Below are 9,295 nucleotides of genomic sequence, written 5' to 3'. Positions count from 1 at the left end.
TCACCAAGCGCACCAAAGACATCCACAAGAAATGCCGTGAGTTCAGAAATTGTGTATCATTTTGCCATTTCCCCAGCAGTTTTCGAAGGCAATTTGCAATGCTGTTTTAAAGTGAAAAATATGCAGGGATCCTCTTGCAGAGAAAGCGGCCTTTTATGTTCAGAAATGTTCTTTTTCTTTGCAGAGAGACCTCACTTTTTCTCTCACAGGGAGCTTGCTTTCTGCACCAATTTTTCCATTTTCTGCACACACAAAAACCCACAAGCAGAACTGTAGTTACGAGAGAGTTCCCAGCTCCTGTTGTACATCCCTTTGGCGGCTGATATTTCAGGACCCATCGTCCACGCACTTTCCAGGATACCTCCATGAGGTCTAGGACCTTGCTTACCAAAGGAAACAGGCATGGAAAACCCATTGGGCGAGACTGGTTAAGTCACACACTCTCAGTCCCAGAAAAAAACATGATTTAGGGTTGCAATAAATCGGAAACAACTTTATAAAAATCTGTTGTAAGCCACCCTGAGCCCCAAATCAGGAAAAAGGTGGAAGGAGGAGGAGAAGGATGATGATGATGATGATGATGATGATGATGATGATGATGATAGATGCAAGATTTGCTGTAAGATTTTCTCTTTATCCTCTCTTCCAGCCCTCCACGAAGAGCTCTACATCATGTTCTCCACCGAGAAGAAGTCCATGCTGTGCATTAACTGTTTCCGCGACATGCCAGTGTAAGTGGTGCTTATTTCGTATCCCATGCAGTTGGCATTTTGCAAAAGGAAGGAAAAGGAAAGAGGTCTCTGTCCCAAGGAACTTGCACCAGGACTTTCCAATTACCAGGGGAAATGGGCTCCTCCTTTGGGCATTTCTCTTTACTCTGAGCTTAGCTGGCACCCCTAAAATTGCAAGGGAAGGTGCGTGTTTGAATTTTCCAAGTGATAATATATAAATGTGAGCAATCCCTATTGCAATTTGGGGGTGGTTTGGTCTGAAATTGACGCTGTCAGCTTTCCAAAAGACCAGCATAACGTGGAGCAATGCAACATGGATTTTTGGATGCTTTGGGGTCCACTGTTGGGCACCTCTTACAGTCAAGAGGCTCTTCCTAATGGTTTTGGTGGCATTTCTTTCTGTTGTTTGAATTGATCAGTTTGTGTCCTAGTCTCTAGACAAAGATTGGTCTGGGCAGAGTGACCATGCACACTTTTTTGTCTCCTCTAGGGAGAGCCGTGCGCACTGCATCGACATTGAGACGGCATACATGCAAGGCTGCGAGAAGCTGGACCAGGCGGTGATGGTGGGTCTTCAAATCCCAACCCTGTCCCATCATCCACGCCCCTAAGCTGCGTACCTTCCAACTTCTTGCAGATGGAAAACATAGAATATGTTGTGGCCAAACAACATCAGAGGGCGGTCAAGAGGGCAAATGCTGTGAATGAGGAAGGACACACAAGTTGGGAAACGCCGCTTTTGCTTGAGCCGACAGGGAAGGGCAAAGATGCTGCTGCCTCCTCTCTTCTTAATATCGCATGTTTTATAGTGTTATATATTGCATGCATATTGCATGTTTTATAGTGTTTTAACCTGACTGGGAGAAAGGTGGGATATAAACATCATCATCATCATCATCATCATCATCATCATCATCATCATCATCATCATCATCATCATTTCCCCATCTCCAAAGAAGAAGACTCCACCGGCCTCCAAGGCAGCCTCTTCCACTGTCAGACACCTCTTACCATCAGCTAGATCTTCCTAATGTTGAGCTGGAATCTCTTTCCCATGGTTTGAATCCATTGCTCTATGTCCCTGGAGCAGCAGAAAACAAGCTTGCTCCATCCTCAGCACGACATCCCTCCAAATACTTAAACAGGGCTGCCATGTCACCTTCTAACTGTCTCTTCTCCAGGCTAAACATACCCAGCTCCTTATAGGGCTTTATAGTTTCAGGACCATTCACTATTTTGGTCACCTTCCTCTTTGGACATGCTCCAGAGTGAATTGAGTACCAACTGTTTTTGCAATCTGAATCTGGTTTTCAATTGTCTTATGTCTTGTGCCGCCCAGGCGGTGAAGGAGCTCCAGACATCCACCACGGAGGCCATCGTTCTGCTGAAAGCCATGATAGAAGAAGTGCGGAACAGCGCAGACGAGGAGGAGACCTCCATCAATTCACTCTTCAGCAGCATGCAGGTGGGTTTCGGGGCCTGAATCAATGCAAGAAGAGGGCCTTTGCTGTGTGTGTGGGGGGGTCTTCTCCTCTGGAGCTTTGACAGCGCTTTCCCATTTCTTTCTTCCTCCAGGAGAAACTGGCGGAAAGGAAGAAGATGCTCCTGAAAGTGGTCCAGAGGTAAAAATGGGATCCTGACTCTAACAAAAGTGCTGGTTTGAGTATTGGACTATGACTCTGGAGACCAGGGTCAATGCCCAGCTCACTCATGAAACCCATAGGTGACCTTGCACAAGTACTATTCTCTCAGCCTTGGCAGATGGCAATGGCAAACATCCCCCAAACAAATCTAGCCAAGAAAAACCCATGACTTGGAGGTACACAACATACACAACTCTTTAACAACTCACTACAACTCAACAACTACAAATTGGGCAGCTGATTGGCACCCTCTAGTGGCACTGAAATTAAGCAGCTGCCCTTTTTCAAACTATGTTTTTTGGGTGCCTCTACACTAAACTTTCCCAAACTTTGATCATCCAGGTGTTTTGGACTTCAACTCCCAGAAGCTCCAGCTAGTTTGCCCCACAGTCAGGAATTCTGGGATCTGAAGTCCAAAACCATGGTTTGGGAAGCGTTGCATCTACACTGCAGAAATCATGCAGTTTGGCACCACTTGAAGGGCTGTCGCTCTGTCTTATGCAATCAGATGCATTTTATGTATTTGGTCCTTTCCAGCCAGTATGAAGAAAAGGAGAAGGCCTTCAAGGAACAACTAGCCCACCTGGCATCTTTGTTGCCCACCTTGCAGGTAAACACTTGGCATTCCCTCTTCTCTCATGAGGGAGTCTCTGTGTACAACAGGCAGAAATTCAACCGGGATGGTTTCTCCCATCGATGCATTTCAATGGTTAGATCCATGGGAGCGAGTTCAAATCCACCACGTTTGGGGTGGAGAGGCTGCGGAAGACCATCTCACATCTTTTTGGTTGTGACACTGGAACTTGATGTGGGACGCTCTTTATTTGCTTTTTAGGTTCATCTGGTAACCTGTTCTGCCTTCCTCAGTTCTGCAAATAAGGCCGAATTTCTGGATTTGGGCTACGTAAGTCATGGTCTTCTACCCCAAATACTTCGAAGCCACAAAATGGCGGTTCGGAGGACTCAAAGGGAGATCTTCCCTTCCTCTCCAAAAGTTAACGCACAATTTTATATTACTTTAGCAAGATGATTTTGATAGCCTTTTGACAGTTTTATTGTAAAGTTTATCCATGAGCCACCTTGGGTCCCTTCCCAGGAGCAAAGCGGAAACAAATAAAACCCAAACCAACAGGGACGAACCACGGGATTTTATTACATTTAATTTAATTTATAGTTCAGTTTTCTCCCAACGTAAGGCACCCAAAATGGCTCATAGCACAGACTGAAACATAACACAATTTGTATTTATGTCTGTATGTATGTATGTATGTATGTACCAAAAATCCATTTAGAAGAAATGGTTCATGCATTTTGGGCAAGGACTGGGTTGGGTTAGAAGAGAGGTTTGTTCACAAAGCTGACCAAATGGCCCACCTTTCTGATTCTAGCAACTGATGGAGAGGTTGCAGAAGATTGTCAAACTGCCCCATCGGTTGCGGCCTTCCCAGACAAGCAAGGTAAAAAAGCTCCCCTTCCTTGCAAGGAAAGCTTAGCAACTTGGTGCCAATACAAAACCTATGACAGGTGCACCTGAGGGTCGCCATAAGTTGGAAAGGGTTTGGAGGCACCCAGCCCTCAACAACATTAACCCCAGGGTCCTCCATCCAGCAATTTTGGAGCTGGAATCCAAGAAGTCCCAAGCTCTAGATTTCTAAGGAGATATATATATATACTGTATATATATTTAAATGACCAATTGTTTTTCCCTGTTTGCATCCAGATCAACACTGAATACCAGGCAGAGTTTGCCCACTGCTTGGAGCCGTTGCTGCTCCTGACGCCGCGCCGCTCTGTGGTGGTCAACGGAGGGGCCATCGGGCCGGGAATGACCAACAGCAACATGTAAGGCCATCCTATTATTTGAACTGTGAGCAATTGCAGGGCGGACTGACTCCCCGTCTCTGGGGAGCAGCACAGATCTGCCTCTAAAATTGGGTGATTATGGTATTGTTGACACATATGAGACATTTCCAAGACATCCTCTCCTCCGCTGCTCTGCTTAGGTCCTGCAGATTCATATCTGCAACCTCTGTCATAGAGTTCATCCATCTGGCATTTGGTCTTCCTCTCTTTCTACATCTCTCCCCCTTTCCTAGCATCGTCTTTTCTAGGGATTCACGCCTTCTCGTAATGTGGCCAAAGTATGGCAGCTTCAATTTGGTCATCTTACAGCTTCCAAAAAGGCTTGATCTGTTGTAGGACCCATTTGTCTTCTTGGCCATCCATGAGATCCTTATCACTCCTCTCCAGCATCACATATCCAATGAATTTATGTTCTTCCTATCCACTTTCTTCATTGTCCAGTTCCCTTATCCGTACATGATGATGGGGAATGCTATGGCTTGGAAAACTATAACTAGTGTTCAGTTGTATATCTTTGCACTTTAGGGTCTTACCTAGTTTTTCCATAGCTGCCCTTCCCATTCTTGACCTTCTCTTGGTTTCTTGACTGCTCCAAATCGGACATTTGCAAAAAGCAATGATTTCTCACCATTAAGCCATGCAGGGGTTACAAGTGGACCTTCAGGTTCTGCAAAAGACATAGTTGCAGCGTCTCTTAGCTTGTCCTCCTCCTCCTTAATAACTTTTGATATCTTAATGTTGCTTGGCGACATGTGTCTCAGTTTGATACGTTGGATGGCATGCACACATCTGGAAGAGACCGGCTTTGGACTGTGGACAGTCCCTGCCTTGCTTTGGCCACTGGACGATCATCTTCTATCTTTCCCCAACTTGCCTGAAAAGACGCCATTTGCCACCCAAGTGCCTTCCTTCCCCCTTTGCAGCTGGCAAGTCTCTTTGTCCCTATTTTTATCAGAATTTCAGGGAACTCTCTAGGACATGGTTCCCTGGCAGGGGATATATTTAGGACCGTTGACATCACGGGTGCGATGGTGCAGCTGTTTTCTTGCATGGGCAGCAGAGGGACGATCAACTCTACAAACCCTCAGGAGAAGGAAGGAGGGCTAAAGCCGGGGGGATCCAGGACCCCTTTCTCTGCAAGGAAACTGAGGCAGCCAATGGCACCATCCAGGGTTTTCTGAGTCCCTGGCGGAGGAAAAAAGGCCAAGCAGGGAAGAGCCAGATGGGACCTGCAGTCGAAGGCTCTGGGTGAGCTTTTGCTGGATCATCTGTAAGCGGGGAGCTCAGGAGGTGAGCTTGGAGAAGGGCTTTTGTAGACTACAACTCCCAGCTATAAATGGGAGATGCAGTCATCACAATTGTCAGTAGGAGGGGTTGGAGATTGAGCTTGGAAACTGGGCTTTTGGAAGCTATAACTTTCAAAATCAAAGAGGATTGGATCTTCAGGACTGATAGCAAGATGCATTGGATGTAAGTCTCTTTCCTACTACGCAGTCCTAGCTGTGACTCTGTTTTGGGGGATACTTGGATTTCTAGTGCCCTGGGTATCTAAGATTCTCTGCTATACAGTCCTAGTACCTGTTGGCTGGGGGATTCTGGGAGACGTAGTCCAAAGGATTCACCTTTTCACCCTCTAGTTGGGGCACAATTGTTGTTTTTCTCCCAAGGAATAGCACACTCCTTATCTTTTGGTTGCATTTTGGTCTCTTGCAGCAAAACCAGCTTAAGTCTAAAGGCATCCCTTAGGCATCACCTTTTGTGGATTCAAGCCTCTCTCTGCATCAGTTGCATGAAAGCTCAAGTCTTCAGAGTATCACTGCACTCTTTGGCACTCTTGTTTTTCTATGTGTGCAATGCTTGGCAAGCCTCAGTGGAACTGACTGCAGAGAACTTAGTTCTCTTTCAATAGCAGGGTGACCTGATGGCTATCTTTAAGTACAGTGGGCCCTTGTCATCCACTGGAATTTAGTTCCAGGACCCCAGTGGATAACAAAATCCATGGATGCTCAAGTCCCATTAAATACAATGGCATAGCAAAATGGTGCCCCTTATAGAAAATGGAAAAAGCAAGGTTGGCTATTTGGGAGATACATAGGAAGCTGTGGATGCTTCAATTCATGGATAAAAAAATCTGTGGATAAGGAAGGCCAACTGTATCTTGTTGCCATATAAACGATGGAGGGAAGTTGTTTCCTGCTGCTCCAGAGACTAAAACATGAACCAATGGGTTTAAACTACAAGGAAAGAGATTCCATCTAAATGTTAGGAAGAACTGCTTGAAGGTGATTGTCTCTCCATCTTTGGAGGAGAGCTTGGATGGGTATCGTTCAGGATTCTTTAGTGGATTCCTGCATGGCAGAGGGCTGGATTAGATGGCTCTTGGGATCCCTTCAATGATTCCTCCAAGCTCAGCTTTCTTGATTTTTTTGCAACCTCAAGATTCGGTTCACCTTTTTTTTTTTTGCAGCTTGTTCATGTCACAAACAGGGCCCTTCCCTGCGCAACACACTTTTCACAAGTTCTCTCTGTCTCCTTGCTTCAGGATGTCCGGAGGCCCCTGTTCGAAGACCCTCTTGGTGCCTGGATGCCCCTCTGCATGTGAAAAGTTGTCTCTGGCTGGATCTCTTGTCCGGAAGCCCACCATGCACCGCTACATTAGCACCAAGGTCCTCCTGGCCGAAGGCGGCGAGACCCCCTTCATGAAGCATTGCCGCAACTATGAGAGCATGTATCGGGTAAGGAGGGGGAAACACTGGCCAGGCTCAGTCCATCTGGCTGGAACTGAATATTTGAAAATATCCAAAAACATAGTCCTAAAATGGGTTTCTCAAGTGTCATGAGAAACCCTTATAAGATTCATTCTGAACAGACAAGAATCTCTGCAGTTTGGGACTTGTTCTGCACAAAAATATGCATGGGTTATTATTTTTCCACAACATTTTCTAAGCAGAAAATAAGGTTTCAGGACATTGTTTTCTGTGCCAAAAAGGAAAAAAAAAAAAGGTCCTTCCAACTCAGAAAATGTAGTTTTCTGCCTGATCTTTCCCTCTCGGCCATTAGAGTTGATTTTCTTTCTCTCCTCTGTTTGCTGCAGGCACTTCAGACAGAGATCCAGAACTTGAAGGACCAGGTCCAGGAGCTGCATCGGGATCTGACCAAGCACCACTCCCTCATCAAGACCGAGATCATGAGCGAGATCCTGCAGAGATCCCTCCAGATGGATGTACAGATTGCCTCCGAATATTCCTCGGTGGAGATGATGCGGAGCGCGTTTGAAGAGGTACCCAGAGTCAAAAGACTCTCCAAGAACGTTGAGCAGCCATGGCCATGCATGCCCATGTCAGCAGGGGATTAAATACAACCTATGTCAAATCCAACCTATGGATTCTGCACAGCAGTGACATGGAAAGCATGCGCTGGGTGTGTTTAGGTGTATCTGAGAGATCCACGCAGGACTTCCCACTTTGTATTGCAGACCTGGGAGGAGACCTACCAGCGAGTGGCGAATGAGCAAGAGATCTATGAAGGTAAACAAAGCGTTTCTTCCTCCTTCCCTCCCAAGTAGTGGTCTTTCCAGATCTGAGCCTCACTTTTGTGGCCAGAGGGTGTGTCAAAGAGGAGGCTTTGGGTTCGACCCACTGATCATCGAGGCCTCTTTCCTCTCTTGCAGCCCAGCTACATGACCTTCTCCAGCTCAAGCAGGAGAACAGCTACCTGACCACCATCACCAAGCAGATCGCACCCTACGTCCGCTCCATTGCCAAAGTGAAGGAACGGCTGGAGCCCAGGTCAGGACCCCAAAGACCTCTCCTCTCCACCAGATCTCACATGCACAACCTCCTTGCCTTTGCCTTTGAAATCCTCAATAGCCTTGGGCTCCTCCTGACATCTCCATGTTCAGCCCAGGGAAGAGAAGGTTAAGGGGCAACATGACAGCCCCATTCAAATATTTGAAAGGATTTTCCCATCCCCAACTCAGCTCTCCTTTTCCTGATGTTCAGGTTGCAGGAAGCCAAGGAGAAGGAGGAACATGCGGAAAGCCTGCTGAAGATCTACAATGACGGTGCCATGACTTCGGACCCCCAGCACAGGTACCTGGGCAAAGAACTGGCATTTTATCCTGATGTATGTTGGAGGCAGAGCAGTGCATCTTACTCAAAAGGCCAATTCACTCAGTAGGGAGGAAAGGAGGCAATGAAGTATTGCCCTTCCCTGTAGGCTTAGGCAAAAGCATCTTCAGCCTCTCCAAGGGGGGGCATAAAATGGTTATGGGGCCACTGACAGCACTTTGCCCACCCAGCAAACAGGAATTTGTCTCTGTAAAAAAAATAACATTCCCTTAATGGTCAAGCGGCCAAGTCTCTTAAACCCACTGATATTTTCTATCTTCCCTGAGGACTGAGTTGTGCAGCAGCAGCAGCAGCAAAGAGCGAGAACCAAAAGGAGAAAGCCAAATTCTGAGCCCTTCTGCCGAAGACTCTCCGCTGAAGAGCAAAGACTCTTTCAGAAGCAAACAGAAGACCAGATCCGAAAGTATGCCGGAGGCATCTGGACCCCGCAGCGCAACCAAGGAAGGCGACCAGGGAGCTGAATCGCTCCTAAACTGAATGCGTAGGAGACTCTTCTTTGAAACAAGAACCATTCTGGAAGAGTCTGGTTTCATGCTGTGGTGTGTCCAGAAAAAGGCAAAAGGCTGAGATCTCACAGCATGCTCTACATTTCGCCGCTTTATAAAAATCCATATCTACGTTGTAGAAATGAGACAAAATCCTGCTAGCGATTTGCAAAGATGTCCAAGAGTATCCCAATGCACATCCTAGTTGGTATCCATAGTGCATCAGTGCTCATTGGGCCATGATTTAAACTGGAAACAAGGGTGGGAAGAAAAAGAGAAATCATCTCACCATCTCTGAAGAAACTTGCCAAGAAAACCCCAGAATTGGTTCGCCTTAGGGTTGCCATGAGTTGGAAACAACTTGAAAGCACACAACAGCAAGAATAGCTCCGCTGGAGTCTCCTTCCTTGGAGGTCTTTAAGCAGAGGCTGGATGGCCATCTG

The 9,295-nt window shown here is 46.6% G+C and overlaps 1 protein-coding gene across 1 annotated transcript; it reads left to right on the top strand.

Annotated features, from left to right (window-relative positions):
• Positions 1-6: 6 nt before the first annotated feature.
• On the top strand, positions 7-9,226 carry RNF207 (ring finger protein 207). The gene is made up of 15 exons (XM_042477792.1): positions 7-36; positions 650-731; positions 1,222-1,297; positions 2,071-2,196; positions 2,307-2,353; positions 2,912-2,984; positions 3,210-3,278; positions 3,763-3,831; positions 4,095-4,216; positions 6,780-6,972; positions 7,332-7,517; positions 7,713-7,764; positions 7,908-8,025; positions 8,239-8,328; positions 8,634-9,226. The coding sequence occupies exons 2-15, from the start codon at positions 673-675 to the stop codon at positions 8,842-8,844; spliced, it is 1,491 nt and encodes a 496-aa protein (XP_042333726.1). The 5' UTR covers positions 7-36; positions 650-672; the 3' UTR covers positions 8,845-9,226.
• The last annotated feature ends 69 nt before the right edge of the window (positions 9,227-9,295 follow it).

Source organism: Sceloporus undulatus, chromosome 7 (genome assembly GCF_019175285.1).
Source record: "Sceloporus undulatus isolate JIND9_A2432 ecotype Alabama chromosome 7, SceUnd_v1.1, whole genome shotgun sequence".
Taxonomy (NCBI): domain Eukaryota; kingdom Metazoa; phylum Chordata; class Lepidosauria; order Squamata; family Phrynosomatidae; genus Sceloporus; species Sceloporus undulatus.
The sequence above is the reverse complement of the archived record's forward strand: the minus strand, read 5'-3'. Positions and strand labels throughout refer to the sequence as shown.

Coding starts and splice junctions, on each gene's coding strand:
- RNF207 (XM_042477792.1), top strand. CDS start 673: ATGTTCTCCACCGAGAAGAAGTCCATGCTGTGCATTAACTGTTTCCGC. Junction 1,298..2,070: donor AGCTGGACCAGGCGGTGATG/GTGGGTCTTCAA, acceptor TGTGCCGCCCAG/GCGGTGAAGGAGCTCCAGAC. Junction 8,329..8,633: donor ACTTCGGACCCCCAGCACAG/GTACCTGGGCAA, acceptor ATCTTCCCTGAG/GACTGAGTTGTGCAGCAGCA.